Genomic DNA, 24,449 nt, shown 5'->3' with positions numbered 1-24,449 from the left:
AGCAAACGGCAGAGACCCCAACTAACAGAGATAGGAACTGTGAGTCTGTTCAGGAAACAGAGGGCAGCTGAGGGATGGTCTGTGTAAGGAATGCTGGAAGGGTAGATGAGAAAGAGAGACCACCTGAGCGTCCCTAGGGAGGGCCTCTCACTGCCAGGAGAGGAGTCTTGGCCAAACATGGGGCACGCTGGGGAGTCAGTTTGGTCTTTGAGCAGGGAGGTAACATAAGCAGGGTTGAGCTCTGAGGAAACAAATCTGATTAGGATTACAGCAGAGAGTGACCGAGGGCGTGGGCAGGGCAGAGTGTCTGAGTCATCAGACGCCTCCCCTGCCAGCTTCCAGGTGAGTGTGGGTTCTCCTGACAAGCACATTCCTAGGCGACCTGGCCTCTCGTGTTCCTTTATGGCTTGTTCGGTGTGCGGTACAACAAGGCCCTCTGCAGGCAACCTGCCGGCTAGACTCAGAGGAACTGAGATGAGGCAGGATCTTACAATTCATCCAGTCGAAGAACCAAGGTTGCAGACCGTGGAGGCCCATAGAAACCCTGAATAAGCAGCACTGTGACAGAAGCAGGCTAGGTGTGGAGAGCACACTTCTGACCAAAGCAATGGAAGCGTGGGGGACCAGCGCTCTGTATCCTCTGTTTTCCAAAAGCAGCTTAAAAAGCTAGATTCTTTTTATAGGAAAAGATCTCGTTCTCTAAATGTAATCTTGTTTTAAAAGAAACACCATGAAGGTCAAAGGAAATGAATCTGCAGGCTGAATCTGCTGTAGAGGCTGCGTGTTTTTCACATACCACTTTCAACCAGGGACTTGATGGAGAGATGGTCCTTAGAGTCTAACAGACAAGAATATCATGTGTGGAGGTTCCCAACAGAGTGAAATAAGCACGCAGCTGGACCAGATCACAGGTCGTTCAAGTGTCCATCCCCTGCGGAGGGTTTTTTAGTGGTGCTTCCAATTTTTGCCCCTCGCTTAGACTGCTGCCATTGGCCATCTTTCTTCAAAGTGTTCGTGGGACTCGGGGTAGGGTTGTGTGCGTGACATGGCAGGAAGGAAGTTGATGAGATTTGTCTGTGGATGGGAAAGCCACTCAGTCCCCATCCCCTCACCAAACCAAGCCAGGTGTGCCCCAGTTAGGGGACCGGTGCCAGAGAACCCTTGTTCACAGCCTGGGGTCAAGTGTTTGCAAGTAACCTCTTCATCCCCTGAGTCCTGAAGATAAACCAGGGTCTATTTACAGTCCACAGTCTCTCCCTGGAACGTACATTCATCTGTCAGCGGGCACTTAAAGGCTGTTCTGGCCCCACCCTCAGGATGGTATGCATATCTTAATAATCAGCAGATGACAGCAGGGAATTTTTGTGGTTGATCCATGACCAAGGTTATTATTTCATACATTCTAAAGAAAGGAGCTTTTTTTCATTTGCATGCAAACCACTTGGGTATTATCTCTAAGCTCATCAAGAAGCCAACTATTAACATTAATATTTTCCATAACATTTAAGGAAGCATTATCAGACAGAGTTTAGATGAGGGACTTGAGCGTAAGACCTACCTGGCTCAGTTCTAGGCTCTGCCACCGAAAGGCTAAAGTGACCTTGAAAAAGGAATAGCCTTTTCTCTGAGCCTCAATTCCATACAGGTGTGGATTAATTAAAATAATGCTAATAATGCTTTTCAAGCATTGTAAGTGCTCATAAGTGATTGCTATATTACACCATTTAACTTGATTTGTGAGGAGACTTAGTACTGAATCAAAATTTTCTGGTAATTTTAAAGATCTGTAGATGCCATTCTTTCCAGAAAGATGTAAAGCCTAATTACCATCCTCTTAAAGATCAAAAGCACTGCTAGTTTGATACCTGCTTGACTGCGGTCCTAACCAAATTTCAGTCTAAGTGATTTATGCTCCAATAATATCCAAGACACAAAAATTATAAAGAAAGGTCATGAGATATACTGGCGATAAGACCTGACGAAACAATGCGATTCCCCCTCGTTACCATATAATCATATTCCTAATCTTTATGGGATGTTTCTTTGGAAGCTGTGGGTGTTGCCCACAATTTGGAATATCCATCATGTTTAGTTTTGGCAGAGGAGTGAAGTAGAAGGGTAGTACTCCTTTATTCACGTGGATATTCTCCAGGGGGCCTAGCCTTTGAATTCCGAGGAAATGAATGGCTTAGGCTCTCGTAGTCTGAACTGTGCATTCCTGAATTGAATAATTAACAGAAATTTGGAGCTGAATTTGGAAGATCTGCTTCTGAACGTGCTACTGAATAGGGCCGCACCAAGGCTTGGACAGAAATGTGGACTCACCCAGATTAGCAGTGCCAGACTCTGACAAATTAAATTTCAACACCTCCGGTTCATCTTGGCAGATGCTAGTAACCTGATGTCATGCAGCCATGATGTAAGCCAGAAAGAGTGGTATTTTGCAATAGAGAGATTCTGGTAACCCTTCCCATGAATGTGGGTTGCAGGATATCAATATTTACATCACACTACAGAGAGTTGGTTACATTTTGCAACGCAAGAAGTTAGGTGGCTTACTCATGGTCTTCTGCAGAGACAAACTGCCCTTATGTCCAACATCAAAAGCTTAGATTGCTGATGTTTGCCTTTTTATTTTCTGAAGACACTTTCTCAATTACATATAATGAATGGAAATCTCCTTGACATCACGAAAATGGACATTTCAGAATTAAAGGATTAGATTTGCATTGTGGCCAGAAACACTAAAAGATAATCTATGTTATAATTTCATCTACTTCCGGGATTATAAAAAATATAACATACAAAAAAGTAATTTCGGATGGGGTACCTGGCTGGCTAAGACAGTAGAGCATGTGACTCTTGATCTCGGGGTCGTGAGTTCAAACCCCATGTTGGGTATAGAGATTACTTAAAAAAAAAAAGTAATTTGGGGAAAGAAGATACAATAACAAGTAATTATAATTTTCTCTGTGAATTTACTGGCTCACATATGTTTGAAATTATGGTGTTTGCCCTCACCCTTATCATGCTCCAAATGCTAATTAATGAAGCACTTATGAATATTGATGACTTAAGGATGTGTTCTCAGAGATTGAAGGGTAGATATCTAAAGAAGACAAAATGGGAAATGAATGAAATCGGTGAACCCCTTATCCTGCTTGATTTAGTCAAAGGTGCCAGAAACATGTTTTCCTTTCTTTCCTGAATGATCCACACCACCTAATAATTCATGACTGATAGCTGGAAATGTAGTCTTGATGCCAAGGGCTTCCCTGACAGGCTTTTCTCAGGGACTTACACAGGAAAAAAACAGAAGATAAAGAAGTTTGCAGAACATCTTGTATTTATATGCATTGTCTCACTTAAGTCCTACTTACATGTGTAAATATTGCCATAGGAATGCCGGAGATTCCTCTCTGCAAAATGAATTCTAGGCTTCAGGGGACCAGACGATTACTTTGTATGACAGACCACCAACAGATGGCTTCTCATAAGCCACATTCTAAATGTCTGTATGGTCTCACGGGGGGGATTTTATACTGTTAATGCACACCCTTCCACACTGAAAAACTCAGAATCCCTATTGGTTTCTGTTTTGGTTTGGCAGTCTGGACATTTTAATTCTCTGTCTGGTGTTTCTTAATTTCAATTATATTGTGTTTACAGTTTAGAAATATTTATAGACAGCGGATATTTGTAACTTTTTAGGTTATCGCCTCTCCAGACTCCAGCATTAGTTCCTCTTTCCTTTCATCAAGAGGCAGTCCTTAATTAAGCTTTATTGTCTCTTCCTGGACTCTCCCCAGCGCTTTAACACCTTTTTGAAAAGCTCGGGAAGATCATAGCTTTCTAGGTGCGGTCGCTGGAGTCACTGGGAGGAAACTTCACCTCCCCACTTTTTGGTATGATGTAACCTTTGCATACTTTGTGGGGACAAGCAGAAAATGCTGACGTGTAATTCATCGGCATTAAATTCCTTATGAAGGAAAAACAAAGCTGGCGAAATGCCTTCTACTCAAAGGAAAGCGGAATGTAAAGTTTTGTTTAGGAGCGAATGGAAAAGTCATTACAGAAGTGAAAGTCTTGTTACCATTGTAGGAACATTCACGTTTGATCCTCCTTTAACCCATCTTGTGATCAGAATTGTTTTGCTTATCTACATCACAATGGAGAAAAAATAAGGTCCATAGTTTTAGATTGAATCCAAGAGAATATTGGTAGATATTATTCTTCTTCAATTCCATGTTTCACTTCCTCTAAAGACAAAATTTTAAACGATTGTTTTGCAAACCAAACACTCAAATAGACACCTAAGATGATATCCGGTGGTGTGTTTTGGGGTTTGATGGGGCGTGGGGGACAGAGGTGGTGTTGAGAATAATTCCACTTGCAGGACAAATATGGAAAACTTTCTCTTGACCCACAGTCAAACTCTAAAAACTAGCAGGGCCTTGTAGAAGATAAAACCAAAGCCTGAAGAAATTAAAGGACCTGCACGAGGATAATTCTACTGATGTGGAAGAAGTATGATTAAAGAGGAAGGGACCCTAATTCCCAAGTGGGGATTTCTGTCATTGTCCCATTTTCTCTCGCTATGTGTAAATCTGCTATCAAGCGTTCAGAAATGGCGGAGAAGTTTCCACAGGTTGTCGGCTGGTGAAACAATTCCTATGTCCAATTCTTCAGTTTCTATTTCAGGGCCGATGGTAGAATTTTATTTATTAGTAGAATTCTAGAATTTCAGGCCAAATGGATAGTCACCAGGTAATTCCACTAACAATAGGAAGAGGTGATGAACATAAACATTAGGGGACCACTGAGTCCGACACAAGGTTTTATAATCCATGCAGAAACAGAAATGTTTCACCTACTCAGGGCTCAATATCCAGATAGCTTTTAGTCATCAAAAACTCTTCAACTTATTCCACATTTCACAGATACAGGCTACACAGTGTTGTCACGAGCTGGGTATGATTTATGTTTGCCTTGGACATTCCATTTTCTTTTCCCTGGTTTAGGCTTCAGGCACTCGCTTGCATCGCTGGAGGTGCCATAACACTGACCTCATCCTAGCATTAGACACCATGAAAGCAGCATGTTTGAGACTAGGTCCGTAGCGCAGTGATCTAAACGGCCGGTGGTAGCCAGCACGTGAAGAACCCAAGCTTGGCATTGCTTTGGCTTGCTGCAAGGTTGGTAATTATTCCCGTGAAAATTCACATCTGACGTGGTCAGAAGCATGAAGCTCAGTCTTTCTGCAGTAAGAACAATAACCACACAACAACAGCAACAAACCCAGAGTAGGACTATGAACTTGACTTCTGTCACAGTAGCTTGTTCACTTGATTCCCATGGCACCCTAACGATGGCAAAGTCTGAAGACCAACGTTGAAGTTTATTCTCTCATTTCATCACGATCCCAACTTCCTTTATTTTCGAGTCCAGTCAGCTTGGGAAGTTTTGTTGTTTCACTGGAAGATTTCGATTTGGGGCCCACTGATTTTTATACACGCCTCACGAAAATTTCTTACGAAGGCCTCACAGTGGTCTTCCTCCAGAACAGATGTAAGGTGATTTCAATTTTAGACACCTAAAAGAGAACATTGGTTTCCGTGTGAATTGGACAGCTGCTCGTATGGTTTATTGAGAATGATATATACGCTCTGGTACAACAGTTGCTCTTGGTTCCCCACCCAGGTCCCCTTTCCCCACTGGTGGGCCCATCCCCCATTGGCTATGCACGTTAACTGGCTCAGAGCCAGATCCTTCTCCAGAGGATTGCCCTTGGCCAACAGAGCACCTAGCCTGAATATCCCTGGGAGATTCCAAGCTCTCACCTCCTTTCCCATGCTACCCGTACCCTTTCCCATACTGCTACCCATGCTTGATGACACAGGGCACTAAAACCAAGATCCCTCACCTTCTTGGGAAAGGTCTACTGTGCCATCCATATCCTAGATCTCCCTGTGGAATCCAGCTGAGGCCACGTCTTTGCTCACTGTCTTCCTCTGCTCTGGTTTTCCTGACTCCATTACAGGGTTCACCTTTAGAGCACGCCCTCAGCCAATGACTTGCACAAGAATCCCCATCTTAGGTTTTGCTTCTAAGGAACTTGACCTCAGACAGCCGTCTTGTTAGCATTAAAAGGCCTGACTTCCTTCCCCCCCCCCCCCATTCTTGGTCTCTTAGGTAATTGATGTAACAGATTTTATCTCAATTTATCTACAATTGACATAACAGAGGTTATTCTAAGATACAGTTATTAAGCAAGCAAACCTTTTCTTATTTTGCACACTCAGTCTTGGTCATTTTAAAAACGACAACTTACTTAGTAGGCTACAACAAAGGAAATGTGTTTGCGCTTTTTCCTCTAATGTATCTCACATTATTTCTTGACTTTTTCCAAGTTACATGGATTTCAGAAAAAATCACCAGTGTGGATAAAATAGAAATTAGAACGCACAAGTAACTTATACTTGTGGATCAAGCTTATTGTCTTAGGTTTTTAGCAGTAGACAGAATCTCCTGTATAAACACTCAGCGGATGTCTGAAACGAAAGTGCCCCATGTTTGTCATCCATTTTCATTCATTTAATACTCATTTCTAGAATTGTTCGTTCAACACATATTTGCTGGGTGTCTACTGTGTGCCAGACATGGTATTTATCACTGATACATAACTGTGAACAAGATACACTTAATCTCTACTCTTGTGGGGCTTGCTGTCCTCCTTACTCATGACTTCGACGTAGGCAGAGAGAGACGAGGTTGAAGGGAAACTGTAAATTGGAGCTATTCTATTGCAACTGCAGGTAGATTTTTACTGCTTGGCTATGTTTAGAAGAAAAAGCACCAAAACAAATCTATGTAGGAAGTTGTCAAATTTGCCGCCATTTTTCACTAAAAAATTATACATGTCAGTGTTTGGTATGATGTAGGGGCTCAATAAATATTCATTAAGTGAACAAGTGCCCAGTGACTTCATATTTTTTTCATACCTCTTTGTTATGTAGCAGTAAAAAATAGCAAGAAAACCACTTAATAATAATCCAACACCAATCCCAATTGCAATGTATTTTTCATAAGAATCCACAGCATATGAAGTTAAGGTCAAGTGTTCACACCTTTCTCCAGTATAACCAGTAAAACACCTTTAAAGAAAAAAAAAAAAGAAAAGAATGTATAATTTGAAAACTCAGAGTGATAGAAATTCAAAGAAATGGCCAATTTCAAAGAATGACACATTTCAATAAAAAGTAAGTAATTTAAAGAGGAAAACACCAAATGGAAGCCAACTGTTAAATGTATCGAAGAAGCTACGTATTTTACAATAATCAATTCATTAAAGCCCCATAGTAATGTAACTTCCCTCATTGGTAGAAGGGAAAGGTAGCTGCTTGCATGAGTTGATCCAGAAAATTATTAACCTACTCTTTCGTAGGAGATTGCCCAGAAACCAATGATCATAAAAATAGTACTTATTGTTCTAGAACTTTATATTCCTGAAGTGTTTTTGCTATAGTCTATTTCATCTCATCCTGTAATCAACCCCGTGATCAACTCAGAATCCTCTTTGCAGGTTGCTAAAAACACACGTTTGCATTCAGGAGTCTTGAGGTAGGGCATAAGCTTCTGCATTTCTGACAAGCTCCCAGGTTACACAGAAGCTGCTAATGTGGGAACTGTATTTTTGAGTAATGTGGGTTAGGTAGTTTGGAAAAAGACTCCTTAGATATTCAAATATAGTGAGTCATGTTCAGATGATGTACCCTTTTTACAAGATAAGAGAGAGGTGTGTGGAAATGTACTAGGTGAAACACATAGAAACACTAGGTGAAACACAAATGCATCTCCTCCCATCTCTAGGACTTGGAAAGTTCTTTGCAATTACCTGCAGATGGCTTTTTCCAGCTCATGGTGGAATGCACAAACACCATTGATGCAGTAACTATTGTGGTCTTCCAGGCAAGGATGTGAGAACTTCAAGGCTATGGGCCCTTCTGTGTAGTCAGCTAGGAGAAGGACATACAATATGAACAGATGAAGGGGGTCACACTTTTATAGTAGGTTTGTTACACACGTGTAAAGAGACCTTTAATTTGAAGAATATTCTTTGGGTGCTCTGCCATTTAAACTACTGGCTGATTCCAACCGCAGGCTATATTCACAAAGGTTAGGTTAATATCATTTGGACACATCACTAATTAGGGGATGTAGGTGGATTGATTGTTCTATTCTCTAGAAGCTACATAATAAGGTAGAGATACAAGGTGGCCAAAAGGTGGCAGCATTGATTCTCATTTTAGCAGGCTGTGTTGAGCAAGTCTCCCCAAAAGTATGCTTAAATGCGAATAAACGTAGAAGATCGCACCCGATTTTTTATTCTCCCCTTTACACCCGAGAGTCAGCACTTAGGAAACTTGGATTTACAGAGCTAACGAACTTGATTTCTCTTCATTCCCCAAAGAAGACGAGAATTGCCTGCTTCTTCTTCTGTGGACTACCACTGAGAAGGTAACTGAAAAGGAAGCACTTCAGTGCCGCATTTCAGAAGAGGCATTGTTATGACCTATACAAGAACCAGAAACAAGTTATGGCTCAAGCTTCACATAGTTGAGACAACATCTTTGAATATTAATTGGCAATTTTACTCAGTTAAAGATACATTACGAGACAGTGGGAAATGCCCTAGAAACAGAATGAGAAAATCTGGGTTTTGACTTCTAACACTGTGCAAATGACCACATCTGGCAAAACTTTTGTGCTCAAGTGTCCAGAAGCCTCTGCATGGGAAGCTTCCTCTTGGGAAGCTGTGTTTTGGCAAAACGAATACATTTCAGGGTGTTTACTCCTCATCCCCTGATATACTGAAGACATATACTTATGCCATCCTTGGGGTATATTCAGTGGGGATGACACTTGGTTAAAGCTGCACAATTGGGTCCTTTTTGGTAAAAATTTAATTACCGATCTTCAAATTTGTCCCAGGCAGAATCAGTAGTGTTTTATTTTGTCGTTATTATGAATAAACATACCTCCCCGTCTTTAGTTATCATGTTATATCATATTTGCCTTTGCTAAGTAGATTCACAGAATCCTACTTATTTGTTTCAAGGGGAAAAAATCTAAAAAGGCATGTATTTTGTATATTGAAAATACTAAATCTTAGGTACTAAGCCACCAATAAGACACTGTGTCATATAACTCCATGTCGATTAAGAACACACAATATTACCTTAAAATTTGCCTTTATCTTGTTGAGTGTGGTGTTGTGAATCTAGCGTCTCATTTTAATAATTAACTCTCAGCCCGTGAGAATTTCCCATGATAAACTGGGCTAGGTTCTTCCTGCTTCAAGACTAAATTAATTGAATTAGCCAAGCCTGAACCAGGATTTGCTAGGAAATGTGAGAACTGGAAGATACCTCCAAAGAAAGAATGTGCCAGACAGACTCCTCTTTCCTCTAAAAAGAATATTAGTTTTAAGTTTATGAAAAATTTCCTAAGACACTGGATGCAGATGTTTGGAGTAAATTTAAAAATGGACAAACTGAGGTTCTCTACCAAGAAAGCAAAGGACAACTGTAGAGATGATGTACTTGATCCCCTGTTTTCCATTATTACTATCTGTAACATGGAAATCTTGCCTTGCATTTCATTTTTAAGGACGTAAGAAGGTGGTGCTGTGTGCACTGTTCCTAAGTCAATCACTGAGAGGAAAGTCTACTTGAATTTTCTACCGTATTATCTTCCAATGAAGATCTTTTCCTCTTTGCTCAGAGGCTCAGAAGACATGAAGACGTTGGCTAAAAATGATCCTAAAGCTCACACGGAGTTTGTTTTGCAAACGGATAGACATTTAAAACTTAAACTGGCAAAATATTTTAAGTAAATGTTTTAATTTAAAATTATTGGTCAAATGAGGCATGTTGAAATATTACTATCTTTCATATTCAGAAACAAAGTATCTGACATGATCTTCTTTTATTTGCCTGGCTCTGAGCATAAGCTATGGCGTTTCCTCTGTCCTGTCACATCACCAATTTTCACAAGAGGCGGTGGTGATTTGGGTGAGAATCATAACCACCCGGTACACAGGTCTTGGCAGGTAACAAACCTTCCAAGTTCACCTCTGAGAGTTCAAACAGGTTCGAAAAAAATACTGATGCTCAACAGCAGCCAGAAGCTATTCTAATAATAACAGTAATAGCAATAATACAGGAAAAGAAACACACCATCACCATAACAACAAAAATTGGGTACACATGATTAGGAAACAGAGCATATGTTAAAACAACAACAAAACCCCCCCCAAAACAAAACAAGAAAAATGATCTTTCCAAAGATGGATTAAGTCTTCGCCTTGTCCTAATTTCTTCGGCTGCAAAGTCATAGTCACAGATTAAAATATGATACCAAAATATCAGTCATCAAAAATGCCCAAATGGGGACAAACTGCCTCGGGACACATATGGATTATTGGGGACGAAGCTGGAGTCAAGCAGAAGGCAATTTTTAAAAGGCATGTCTTTGCTCGCACTTTTACCTGTCACTTCTATTTAACAGCATCCTGCTTAGAGAGTTGAATGTCTAATAATAAAATACACATTAAAAGATTTCCAGTGTTGCTTTTGATCACAATCCAAATTTCTCACAAAAGGTAAAAAAAAAAAAAAAAAAAAAAAAAAAAGAAATTCACTGAAAATACAAAAGTGTGAAGAAAATACCTTCTGTTTGGTTAACTGTCCAGTTACTTTGCTGGGTTGTGTTTGAAGGTGTTCCAGTCACGGCTGCCTCTTCAGTCAATGCTGTCATTGCTATATGAAGGGGTGGGGGGGGTGGGTGGGGGGGGTGGGAGGGAAAGCATGTTTAGCAGGTGAGCCTCCTTCTATGTGTAAGCAACAGATGGAAAGTTATGGACAAGCAACAGATCAAAAGTGATTCTTATTCTCACTTTTGTTCTTTTCCCCATGGATGTACATTTGAAAACCATAACCTGATTAGGACAGTTTCCTGACAGTTTCTCATCCATACCTACTTCCCCGACTACCTTATCATTCCAGAAAATAGAAATACATTCATTTTTAAGAGCACGTGGATTCATTTATATACTAATTCAATCGCAAGGATGCTATGGCATAGTGGTTAAAATGTATCAACTGCTCTTCGGTTACAGAAAGCAAACATACAGGTCTCAAAAAAGGGGGTAGCATAATCTGTTAAGAGTCTGTATTACATAATAAAACTCAGTTAATTCACAGATGGCTTGTGCTGTTCTTTGTCGTGAAGAACGCCGGTTAAAAGCCAACTTCTCACTAAAACAGAGAGAACAAATCCTATTCATAGTTTACACCGATACAAAATTAACAAGACAAAAACAAACTTCCTACCTTTGAATAAAAGATAGACTGATATTGGCACTCCGAAAGCCATTTCCAGCTGTTGTTAAACAGTATCTTTCTTATCCTCCCAGACTGACGGGTGGAAGGTTTTTATTGAGCTCTCCCGAGTCTTTCTTGCATTTATATTTCATGAAGCGTCACCTGCCGTTCTTACCAATCAAAAAAATATGTACTTTTGGCAGGAGCTGTAGGTAAAGCCCTTGAGGCGCTCACACACTTATTTAGGATACCTGTGTTATCTAGCAATGTGATCAAGTTTTCTTTTGAAACACTGGTTTCCTGTTACCTGTGGGCATAATCGTGTATGTAAAAGTACTTAAAACAACAAAAAAGAATCTAAATTCAGGAAAGGCCCCATTGCTGGGAACAGAATTGTACCAAGCTCCAAAGTTACTAGGGATTTACATAGGATGCCAACAAGGGGGAGTTCTGATAATTTGCAAACCAGGAAACAGCATAACCTGTAAATGAATCAAACATCTCTGAAACTGCAGTCAGTTACACCACCTCTCAGTACAGACTGTGTTCTATCGCAAATCAAGATATTTTGTAATTTAGCCGCGGGGGGGGGGGGGGATTAAACTTGTGTTAAAAACAGAGGATTAATATTCCATTTTATTTTTTGCTACTCCATGTTGCTATTTTCAAGCTCTGTAAGGACAATTATTTTTAATAGCATAACATTTGCCTTTATGTCATTCTGCCATTTAAGATTTTTCGAATAAATGGAACGTGCTACCAATCTCCTTAGGACTACAATGCTCCAATTTGTGTTCCAATGATTAGGCTAGATAGAGCCAGTAAAGTACCAAGATGATGGTGATGATGATGTCTCCACTAAGATAAACTATTTAGGTTTTGATTTTTTTTTTTTAACGTTTATTTATTTTTGAGACAGAGAGAGACAGAGCATGAACGGGGGAGGGTCAGAGAGAGTGGGAGACACAGAATCTGAAACAGGCTCCAGGCTCTGAGCCATCAGCACAGAACCTGATGCGGGGCTTGAACTCACGAACCGCGAGATCATGACCTGAGCTGAAGTCAGACACTTAACCGACTGAGCCACCCAGGCGCCCCAAAATATTTAGGTTTTGTATGTCTAGTGAATAAAAATTTTTATTTGTTTTTTTACTTTTTAGAGAGAGAGAGAGAGAGAGGAGTGTGAGTTGGGGAGAGGGGCAGAGGAAGAGAGAGAGAGAATCCTGAGCAGACTCCACACTCTGTGCGGAGCCCGAGGCGGGGGCTCAATCCCACGACCCTGGGATGGAGACCTGTGCCGAAATCAAGAGTTGGACGCTCAATTGACTGAGCCACCCACAGGTGCCCCCAATGAATAGAAAGTGTTAAATTCAACACAACATTCAAATTGTTCTCACTGTTAATCTAGCTGTAATTATGAAAGTGCCATTTTAACGGCCAACACGTGATTATTGCTATTAGATTTTGTGACTGTAGGAGCTTCCCATAAATTTTCACCTGCCCCAGATTATTATGAAGAACTTATGTAAATGTGTTGTACTGTGGTGTGCTTTTTCACCAGGAATTTCAATTGCTCATGTTTTCGGTACCTTGAAAACCCGTTTAAGATAGGTTACCACTTGCATTGTGTCCATCCAGCAAATTTGGTTTACCAGAACAGATTTCTTTCGCTATTGAAATATGAATTTGGCTTTAGAAATCACACAAGAATGAGCTTGTTGAACTCATTATAACTTGGGCAATCACCACAGGAGTCATCATGTTAAAGTTAAAAGAAGATACAGCACTCGGCTCACTTTAAATGGGCCTGCATTTTGTATTTCTACTTTTGTGGGTTTTTTTTTTAACATGATTATTAAGATAAATTCCGGATACATGTTTTTCCCGGGACAATAATATTTGAGTTATAAATCAAATAATCATGCTCTGCACCTCTGGCGTGACTTTAAGATGAAAACATTTACAAGGGGTTAAAGAAGCCATTAGAACCAATAGCAGTTTTTGGAGGGAGATGCTAGGCCCAATGTGAAATATCTTTATTTGTAAGGTTGGGATATAGGACTACAGCCATCTTGGTTATAACCGTTAACTGGAGTTTGCATAGAGCTTTGTGTTTTGCAGGGTTTTCACGCACATCTCGAGGATTTCTTCAGTGGTCCTGGTCCCAACAAATTCAGTGCCTAACATATAGCATGTACCTAATGACTCCATCTTGAGTGAATAAAATAATAAGCAGTAGGCCTTCTAACTAGTCCCTTGTGACAACTGAGGAATGGAGACCCGAAAGAATTAAGTGACTTACCAAAGGACATGTCCTAGAGTCAGGACTGGGATCCATGTTCAGATTCCAGATCACATGTCCTTTCTATTTTCCCAGCCGTGTTCTCTGGTAGGAATCCATAGACTGATCCCAGAGAAATTCTCTGAATTATGTCCTAAAATCAAACCTGAAATAAGTTACCTCTATCCTAAGAATCTAAATATGAAATGAACTGTGACTTTCATTCACATTTGGGCTGAGAGGCGTGGACCATGCTCTTTCCTGATGTTTCCCCACTCCAGTGAATCAGGCCATATAACACAGGCCTACCACTTTATTGAAGGCTCATAGCAGAAAATAGCTCTAGTCACCTCATGTGGAGCTTTCCTCCAGGACTCATACTGATGGATCTCACACTCTCTTCAGGAGAGTCTCCTGCCTTGGCTTCTTCAGTCTCCTCACAAAAAGTCCTTTCCCCAATCCTGAAGAATGGGGAGATGGGTATTGTAAGGTGGCCTCACTGATGCCTTCATTCATTCTTGACACACAGTGGATCAAGTTGGAAAGAGAAAGGGGAAAGAAGGCTAAGCACTTCAGCACCCCACCGTCAATTTTCCCTCCTTCCATTTTTTCGGTCTTTTTAATTTATTCATCTCTCTCCTCTTGTCATACCATCTCTGAAAGTGTCTTCTCTTCCCTGCCCTTCCTTTCTTTCCCCTCCCTTCCCCTCACTTCCTTCCCTACTCCTCCCTTCCCCTCCCTTCCTTTCGTTTCTTTCCCTCTCCTTTCCTTTCCTTTCTTTTTTTTTTTCTTTCTTTCTTTCTTGCTCTTTCACTAACTCCACCAAAATCTGTTGCTAGACATTGGCAGGAAATGCTCATCAGGCCATTGTTTTCTCTCTCTCTCAACTCATTCTGTTCGTTCTCATGGATGCAGTTGTCATTCATTCAATCATTCATTTATTCATTCATAAAATATTGAATGCCCACAACATCCATGGCCCTGGGCTGGGTGTGATGTTAGCAAGAAAACTGGACAAATCATTCATGGACTCTCACCTCAAGGACCTAAAGGGAGTTAAGGAAGGCACAGACATAACTACAGGACTGGGTAGGAACTGATAAGTGCCATGACTGTGTGCAGAAATGGCTATGAGAGTTCAGGGATGGGATTGAGGCAAATTCTCAAGGCAGTTTCATGGACAAGTTTCATGTGAATTTTAAATATCAAGTGAGATTTAGATGTGTAATAAGAGAGAAGATTCCAGGTGGGGGAGGGCACTGATGGAGGCAACATGGTGGAATGAAAAGAGTGAGGTCTGGCTCCCATCATCCCAGACCTTGCTTCGAATTCCAATTCCACATCTACTCTCCATTTAGCTCTGGCCAAGGCTTTTTAATAACTCCAAGGGTCAACTTCCTCATGTATAAAATAGAGATTGTCAATAACAACAACAAAAGTAAAGCATTTAGCACATGATGGTGCTCTCTTAAGGAGAGCTTTTATTACCAAACAACAGTAGAAAGACACAAGCTATGTATAATGGTCAAGAAGATCAGAGTTTAGTGATGAACACACTTCACGAAGTCCTGAATTTTCATCACTAGTCATGAGTTCTTATTCTCTTCCCAGACTGATGTTAAGTCAGGGCTTCTACTTCTGGATTCTGTCATCACCTCACACTCAGCGTGTCTTAAAGTGAACATATCTCTTCTCCAACATCAGCTCCCCTTTACAACTTCCTCGGGTTAACCAAAGAAAACATCTTCCAGGCTCTAATTACAATTCTCCTAACTTATGAAACATGGTCTGAATTATCCAGCCTGTCTCTAATCTATCTCTGCATACTTATCCAGCTGTATTTCCACCACTCTCTTAACCTCTCTAACACACACTTTTCATTTTAGTCTGACTGTGACTCTTGCTTTCACACACACACACACACACACACACATATATGTATATATCTGCTAAACCCCTTCTCACCTCTATCTTTGTATTACTATTTACCCCCCTTAATTCTTCAGGGTCCTTTTTACAGATAGTTGCAGAAGAAAGTTACTTCTCCAAAGCTCCTCTACATGGCTAACATATGTCTACCTTTTATGCACCCCAAATATCCATAAATAAGGTCATGGTACAAATGAACCAACTTCATCTCCTTTATGTGTTGACAAAGGCTTCCTTCTTGACTGTACTTTAATCAGTCGCCTGTGAGTCCTCTTCTCAACCAGGCCTGCTGAGCCCAGTTGTAGCAAAGGATTCTGCTAAGTGAGTTTATAGAGACCCCCCCCCCAACCCTATATATTATCAAGTTCCCCATGTTCCACCCTTGATATCTGGCCCGCCTTTAGCAAGAATCCTGGTAAGCTAGTTTAGCAAGAATCCCCCCACCCTTGAAATCTAGTCAAGTTCCTCTTATAGTAATTTTGTACCTACTGATCCCTCTGCTCATTGGATATAGATCCATAGCTACCTTTGCTGTATTTGGAGCTCAATTCAATCTTCTCTGTTGCAATAGTCTTTTTTCTTTCAGTGTTTATTTATTTTGAGGGGTGGGGAGGAAGCACAAGTGGAGGAGAGGCAGAGAGAAGGAGAGGCAGAATCCCAGGCCCACTCTGCACTATCAGCACAGAGCCTGATGTAGGGCTTGAACTCACGAACCGTGAGATCATGACCTGAGCCGAGATCAAGAGTTGGATGCTTAACTGACTGAGCCACCCAGGCGCCCCACAATAGTCTTGATCCCATTACAATAGTCTTAGATAAAGTCTTCCTTACTATTTTTAACAGATGTCAGAATAATTTTTCTTTTACGGTATTTTAGTCTCTAGAAAGTCTCACTCCTGGATTTTAGCCCAGCCAAAGGGTAAAAACCTTCCAAAATTAATTCCTCTTGCACTTTGAGGGTTTGGGGCAGTACTCTCAAAACCACAGACTTCACCTTTTCCCATGTACATGTATTTTGGGTCATTTTGTCTGTTTGGGGGAATTTGGGGCCCATATGAATAAAACAGGCCCTTTCTGAAATGTTTGCTTGGGAGCTTTCAATTTAAACTTCTGTTGGGGTTATCCGGCCAAGACTGGTCTGGACTGATGGTAGAATGGGCTATAGACCCTTTTCTTGCATGTTTAAAAACTTGTGCATTTCCCCAGCATGCTGCAAAGAAATACGTAATAATTCTACTCCTGAAACCAATATTACACTGTATGTCAACTAACTGGAATATAAATAAACACTTGAAACTACAAAAAAAAAAAATAGGTAACAAATATATGAACAAAAAAACTTATAAATATCTTAAGGAAAAAGAAGACAGGTATTCTTCAAATCGCTTTTATTATACAGTTGAAATATTAATTATAAGCCTCTAGTCTATTTTCACACAATTGATCAGGAGCACACACTGATAAAGCATGCACTGGGTAAGAATCATGGTTGGTACATTAACACACTGGGATAAGGCATGAAAACAATACAATTATGTGCTTAGGGTAGTTTCAAAATCGCCTTCAACTGACATTCAGTGTATTTCCTAATTTAAATTGTGTTAGAAATATGGTATCTACTTTGAAAACCAAATGCTGTAACAGAAGAGGGAAGAACTGTGGGCAGGAGAGTGGTAGATTTCTAGTTATAGGTTAAGGTTTAGCTTCGGCATATTGTGTCATATTTTCCTATTACTTTCTGAATCTGTGAACAGCCATTTGTTCTTTAATGACGTCCTTGCTCATACTATATCATATTTTTCTAATATTTGTGGGAGAATACAACCATACTTTTGTTTTCTATGTCTGTTTTGGGATTTTTTCCATTATTCCTCAAGGAAGAGATTATCCAAATATTTTTCTGGAAGGAGAAAGAAATTACACCTTAACCTAACTTATTCCTATTAGGCTTTTACTATCGCAAGCAGTCATTTACAGTTTGAAAGGATCATTACCTTTTTTAAAAAATTTTTTTAAATGTTTATTTATTTTTGAGAGAGAGACAGAACATGAGCCGGGGAGGGGCAGAGAGAGAGGGAGACACAGAATCTGAAGTAGGCTCCAGGCTCTGAGCTGTCAGCACAGAGCCTGACGCAGGACTCAAACCCACCAACTGTGAGATCATGACCTGAGCCAAAGTCAGACACTTAGCCAACTAAGCCACCCAGGCACCCCTGATCATTACCTTTCCAAGTAGCACTGCGTATTTTGCTTTCTTCGTTTATTTTTCTTTCCTTGAATAGAGTGTCATTTCTCATTAAGATACCTCATAGGATCCATTCATGAGATATACAAGATCAAGATTTTATTTTTACTGTTTTATCTTTCTTTTACAAGTAAGCTCTTTTTCAGCATATGAGACACATAAAATATATAAAAATTGAGCATGCTTATGTCCAAACCTAAATTACAATTTATGAGGGCACCCATTTGGCTGACAAGACATTTGTTGAAAACATACTTTGTGTGATATTTGTGTCAAAAATATATTCATTTATTATGAGCCCTTTATTGCTTAATATTATGAACAAATAGTATTCACAAAATAAACCGTTGTTACCAAAGTTTTCATTGGAATTATTTTGTTTTATCCTAAAACTCAAAATCTGTTAGCAGGAAATGCATAAAGTCGTATGAATCATCTGGTCCAGTATGATTCTATCCATGAAAAAATAAATACAATGTAGAAATAAATAGCTTTGTAGTAAAATATAAAGGTGTTTACACCCTTTGTCAAATAAATAAATAGCATGACTTCAGTTTGCTTTATTCTTTCATGTGAATTAGTAAATGAGTTTTTTAGCTGCCAGAAGGGTGTTCTTCAGAAGCATTGCCACTGTCATGGGTCCGACGCCTCCTGGAACTGGGGTGATATAGCTAGCCTTCTTCTTAACAGCTGATGGAGAAAACAGAAAGCCATCTTTATTTTTAAATTTTTTTTTTCTGAGAATACGATATTTTTAAACATACTGAACTATTAAAAGATAAACTGAGATACATAAAAATTTTTTTTCAGATTTTATTTTTTGGTGGGGGGGGCACCTAGGTGGCTCAGTTGGTAAAGAATCCAACTCTTGATTTTGGCTGGGGTCATGATCTCAAGGTTGGTGGGACTGAGCCCTGCATCAGGCTCTGTGCTGACAGCATGGAGGCTACTTGAGATTCTCTCTCTCTCTCTCTCTCTCTCTCTCTTTGCCCCTCACCGACTAGCATGTTGCTCTCTCTCTCTTAAAAAATAAATAAACATGATAAAAAGATTTTATTGTAAATTTTTAAAGTAATCTCTACATTCAGCGTGAGGGCTCGACCTTACAACCCTGTGATCAAGAGTCATACTCTACCAAGTGAGCCAGCCAGACACCCCTAAAATTTTTAAAGTTTATTGGAGTATTTATCAATTCAAATTGGACAACAACAAACTGGAAGTGGTCAGGAGTGCTCCACCAACAAGGAGCTAGCTAGAGATTTGTAACAGAAGAGGCAGAAACAAAGCAAGGTCATTATTGATTGGCTACAACTTAAAGCCTAATTGGTGTTGGTGACTGGTCGTTCTTAGGTTTTGATTTTGTAACCTGGAGGCATTTATAGGCTTAGATTTTGGTTTGCTTACACACGCTGCCATGGCATTAGAGCCATATGAGTCTAACAGCCTCCTTGTTTAACTAAACAGAATAGAGTGGATTTTTCTGCATTACACATATCACTTTAACAACCTCAAAACATTTTTAGAATGAAGTAGGCTAGAAACACTCACACACTTAGATAAACAATCCTGTGTATGATGTCTAATCATCCTAAGACTGTAAGTTGAATCTCCATGCAGTTGGTTTGACATGATAAAAATCCATAATCCGTGATTGACCCAACTACCTGTAATTCTCATTAACTACTCCTAAAATACATGCTATTGGTCACAAAGGGGGAACAGGACATAGACAGTTCAGCACACGCCATTTGTTAAATTGGAAAATTCCTGTTGTAACAACAGCATCATTTATGTGTGGATAATACATTCCAGTGCAAGTCTAATAAAAATCATCAAACATATCTGAACTACTGAGCATATACACATAGTCCTGTTCTAAGGTATGCAGACTTCTATTCAGTGAATAGACTCAAAGAAAATGACAGAGAACTTTCAGCAAGTTTTATTTAAGAATGTTTTCACACCCACATTATTACACATGAATGGCTCCGTACTTTGACCTGCTGGTTTAGTGCTTCACCATGTGAATATGAACAATGAAGTTTTCCCAGATAACTTACAAAATTAGCATAGACAATGCTTCTTCAATGCACACTCTGGCATTCTTAATCACATATTATTTAAGACATATTGCCTTTTACAAGTTTGCTCGTATGTGCTTCCCATATGAATCAAAAGTAACAGATCTTAAGTATTATTTACTATTATAGTATTAGACTTTGTAGACCTTAAGTATTATTTTTGTACAATTTATATTGCCTTCTTGAAATAGGGTTTGTAAAATTTACATTTATCTTATTTGAAGCTAGTAGTATACAAGAATTTTTTTTTTAATCAGAGGAAAAGCAAAGGAATAATATTCTTTTACTTGAAGAAAAGTCCAAGTAGGCTTAAAGACATCACAAAAAGAAAAATAGTCTAGCTAGTATGTATTATCAACCTTCTCATGGTATGTAACCAAGAGGAGATAAGAATACTTATGATTTGGAAAGTAGTAGATTAGTTTTCCAAAAAGCCTCTCTACACATGAACGTGCCATTTCCCTCACCACACTTCTATCCAACGTCAAACACTCGGCTAGGTCAACAGCCATTTCACAAATAGCCATGAATTATCAATACTTTCTTCTTGCACTCTAGCTATTCCTTCCAACTGGAATATTCTTCTACTTTATCCATATAAGAAAAATCCTTACAATTCTTTAAAAGCCAATACAATGTTACCTGTGCATGATTTTTCTCAAAAGCTTCCCCCTCCAACGTTGACTTCAAAGCCCCACCATCTGGGTTCCCAGTAACCTTATACGTTACTCCGTTATGGAACTTAACACACTGTGGTGTCTGTCCCCTTAACTAGACCCTAGCACCTGGAAGGGAGAAACCAAGCCTTGACAGCTGTTGCTGTCGCCATTGTTTTTAATCTCAAGAATCTCTCCATGCACAGATTAGCCATTTGGTAAATTTTGTTAAGGTGAACTCAATAGCCCTTAAAATTTAAAATCTAAAATCAATTTGCAGGAATGTGTCAGAGGATGCAAACAATTTAGTTCATGCTTATTTACTAAAAAACTCAAGCTACTAATTTGCTTGATCGTGACAAACTCCATTTTTTTTTACTATTTTTTAAAGTCTATTTGTTTATTTTGAGAGAGGGAGAAAAAGAATGAGTGGGGGGAGGGTGAGAGAGAGAGGGTGAGAGAGAGAATCCCAAGCAAGGTCCGCACCGTCAGCGTGGAGCCCGATGCAGGGCTTGAACTCACAAACTGTGAGATCATGACCTGAGCTGAAATCAAGAGTTGGATGCTTAACTGACAGATCTACCCAGTCACCCTTACTTTGTGATAAGCTGACTTACTAGCATGACCAGTCCTTCCAGGACCTTTTCTATAGATTTGGAAAAGCCATGCCTTTAAAATATCAGCAGATCTCTAGAAGAAATGTACTATATTACTACTATTTACACTGATTGTATAGAAAATCATGTATTTGTAAAGCACTAACTTTGAAACATTAATGGTTAAAAATAAAAGACTACTGAATGATATGGTAAATGAAGAATCAAGTAAAAACTAAATCTTCAATGGAAAACAAAATGGTTCATTTCACAATCAACAAGTGGATAAAATTCATTGTGTCTGGGAATCTGCTGTGGGTAAATAGTCATTTTTATATAATTTGGTTTTCAACTTGGAAAGGTAAAGCAGCTTGGAATTATGTGTATATAAAAAATAGTAATAACCCTCAGTTATTGAGTAATACTGAGTAATACTCTCAGTTGAGTACCTACTTCTTGCCAAAAACTTTATATATATTATTTGAATAATTCACATTGAATTATTACTTCATTTTAATAGATGGAGAAAGTATGTCTCCCGAAGTTAAAGTGACTTACCACTCCCTTGTATGGTAGAGACATTATTTACAGCCAGGTTTGAAACATCCCACGATGCCATCATTCCACCCCATAACCCCGTGCAACTGCATTACCATGACCCGAATAAATATAAATATCCCAAGAAAGACTCAGGTGCCAAAAATGAACTCAGTTTTCTCACAGGGGGAGGAGGATCGTCTGAGAAAAGAAACAAAGCGGAAAGTCCGAATAAAACATTTTCCTGCATATTTCCCGTGAGTCCTCACAGCTCGTCGTCTTTGAATTACGTCCAGCACATCAAATTACACAGCTGGCTTAGCAGTCTGAACTGCTTTCTTCCTGGGCGTCAGATCAGATAAACCATGGGTCTGCTCAGGTATCATGACACTCCTCTTCCAAATTATGTTTTCACAATATGCTTACCATTGCATTCTTCTGCTCCAAAAAGTGAGGTTTGGAATGTTGGGAGAGGGAAGGTGAATGAGCTGTTGCGCAAAATAATACCTGCTGGAAATCTGGAGCTTATGTCTGCTTTTTTTTTTTTTTTACACGTTTTCCTGGCAAAAACTAACACACACGTATCTTGTCCTGCCTATGACTTCATAGAAATACACTACGTGATGGGTAATGGGCCTTCACCTGATGTGGGCTAGGGGTTCTCTGGACGTTCATAAGCGTTCAGTTGCATCAGCTCTGTACATTACTCACTAAGCAAAGGATTATGATATCACTATGAACACACACCTGACTATCCAAGTCCTTGCTTCAAATATTTTTTATCTCTGAAATAAAGTGGATGAATATGAAAATGAAGTCGGTATAGTCACGACAGGCCAACTGTGAGGAGTTTGATTGAAAAAAAAAACATCTTGGGTGTTTATCCCTTTTGATTTGATTTTCATGAGAATCTACATCTGAGAAAGAAATATAACTGTATCTGCTGCTGGCTAGTGTTAATGTATTGTCTATTTACATAACAACCAGGATATGGAAATATTGATTTCTCAAGAAAGGTAGGGAATTTTCATTGGCAAATGCCAGTGGGTACAGATGCCAATGCTTAAAAGCATTTCTATAGTCTAATGATTTTGCATGACTATTCCAGGGCTGTCCTACACGACATATTTATGAAGTGTCAGAAGTGGCTTCTGAGCTAAAATTAGTCATGTGAGAAAGAGTTAAACTCAATACGTTTGATGCTCTGAAAAGCATCTTCCCCAATCATGTCTGCAAGAGAGTAAGTTAACAAGCATTACATCACCAGAATAATCTCTCATTGGCTGGTCTTTCCCTGAGGGCAGACAAAGGTTTGCACTTGTTCATAGAAGATGATGCTTTTAAAGATTAATCCTATTCTGTGTGTGTGTGTGGGGGGGGGGGAACGTTCTATATGCTCTATTGAAAAGAATTATAGAAGCACTTTAAGGCAGTAATTTCCTTCAGAGACTTATTTACTCTGTGTTTTGGTGTGAGGGAGTATGTGTGTATGTTAAGGGAAATGCCAAATATTCTGGATGTATGAGAACAAGGTTCAGGCTCCCCCTCTGCTATCCAAAAGTAGAGCATTCCTATGAAAACTTTCATAAGCCAAAATGGTATGAAGCTGAGGCAAATACTATTAATTTATATGGAAAAAAATGTGAGCATTCCCAGACCTAAAAACAAACAAATGAACAAACAAACAAACAAACACACCTCTTTGGCTTTTCTGACACCTTAGGACATATTTTGCTAACAGGTGCACAAAATAAATGAAGATAAGCATAGATGCTCACAGACACAGTTCAAAGCTATGGCGGCTGGATGTTGCATTGTTCCTGATGAAGGAGCTTGGTGGGGCTGCTCTCCCAGCTCAGGGTGCACACTGCCTCTGTAATGCTCACTGCAAAACAAACGCTGAACGCTTTTCGTTTTGCACTTTGTTTTTTTTTTTTCCAGAAAAGCTAAAATCCTCGTTGGATTTCTTTCACTTAGGAAAAACAGATACTAACGTAGGTTTTTTTGTAAAAGCAAAGTGGCAACATGAACATTCAACCAGCGGGGGAGCACGCATTAGATCTTGATCAGTATCAGGATTTTCATGAGAGGCTCAGGGATGGCAAAACCAGGTTGAGATTCAATTTTGTGAAGTTAACACGATTTCAGAGTTACTGAAACTGTTGGACAATGGAGGCAAATAAAACAATCATCAAATCCTATTGTTATCTGCATGGAATTTGCTCTGGGGAATGAGATTCAGATGGAAATGAGTTGGTCCTGGTTAAAGCAAGTATCTGAAAATAAAGACTATTTTGAAGAAAGGCACAATTAGCATGACAATCTATTTGAATGACTTCCCTATAAACTTCAGACACTGCAAAGGAAATGCTATAGATTTCCTTGAGGATGATTTAGAATATTAGAGAGTCTACATTCAGTTGTATAGCAAGAAAAGAGATGACCATTTAAAATCAGTTATTTGAAATATGGAAAGAGCCTAAATGTCCATCAACTGATGAATGGATAAAGAAATTGTGGTTTATATACACAATGGAATACTACGTGGCAATGAGAAAGAATGAAATATGGCCTTTTGTAGCAACGTGGATGGAACTGGAGAGTGTGATGCTAAGTGAAATAAGCCATACAGAGAAAGACAGATGCCATATGTTTTCACTCTTATGTGGATCCTGAGAAACATAACAGAAACCCATGGGGGAGGGGAAGGAAAAAAAAAAAAAAAAAAAAGAGGTTAGAG

At 39.4% G+C, this 24,449-nt stretch overlaps 2 protein-coding genes across 5 annotated transcripts in view; both read right to left on the bottom strand.

Annotated features, from left to right (window-relative positions):
• Positions 1-5,050: 5,050 nt before the first annotated feature.
• EPGN (epithelial mitogen) lies at positions 5,051-11,436 on the bottom strand. 4 transcript variants are annotated; one of them, XM_049630646.1, is made up of 5 exons: positions 11,394-11,436; positions 10,731-10,820; positions 7,895-8,015; positions 7,128-7,154; positions 5,051-5,593 (listed from the first exon to the last, which is right to left on the bottom strand). In XM_049630646.1, the coding sequence occupies exons 1-5, from the start codon at positions 11,434-11,436 to the stop codon at positions 5,542-5,544; spliced, it is 333 nt and encodes a 110-aa protein (XP_049486603.1). In that variant the 3' UTR covers positions 5,051-5,541. The 4 variants fall into 4 exon arrangements, with proteins under 4 accessions (XP_049486603.1, XP_049486605.1, XP_049486604.1 ...); XM_049630648.1 differs by having other exon boundaries at positions 10,758-10,820; XM_049630647.1 differs by lacking the exon at positions 7,128-7,154.
• A 5,462-nt stretch (positions 11,437-16,898) lies between these two features.
• The window catches only part of MTHFD2L (methylenetetrahydrofolate dehydrogenase (NADP+ dependent) 2 like), a 460,807-nt gene continuing 453,256 nt past the window's right edge, over positions 16,899-24,449 (bottom strand). The window contains exon 9 of the mRNA XM_049630631.1: positions 16,899-18,529. Coding sequence (XP_049486588.1) covers positions 18,417-18,529 — 113 coding nt within the window. The 3' untranslated portion in view covers positions 16,899-18,416. The remainder of the gene's footprint in view (positions 18,530-24,449) is intronic.

This window comes from Panthera uncia, chromosome B1 (assembly GCF_023721935.1).
Source record: "Panthera uncia isolate 11264 chromosome B1, Puncia_PCG_1.0, whole genome shotgun sequence".
Classification (NCBI taxonomy): domain Eukaryota; kingdom Metazoa; phylum Chordata; class Mammalia; order Carnivora; family Felidae; genus Panthera; species Panthera uncia.
This window is presented reverse-complemented; position numbering and strand designations above follow the sequence as displayed.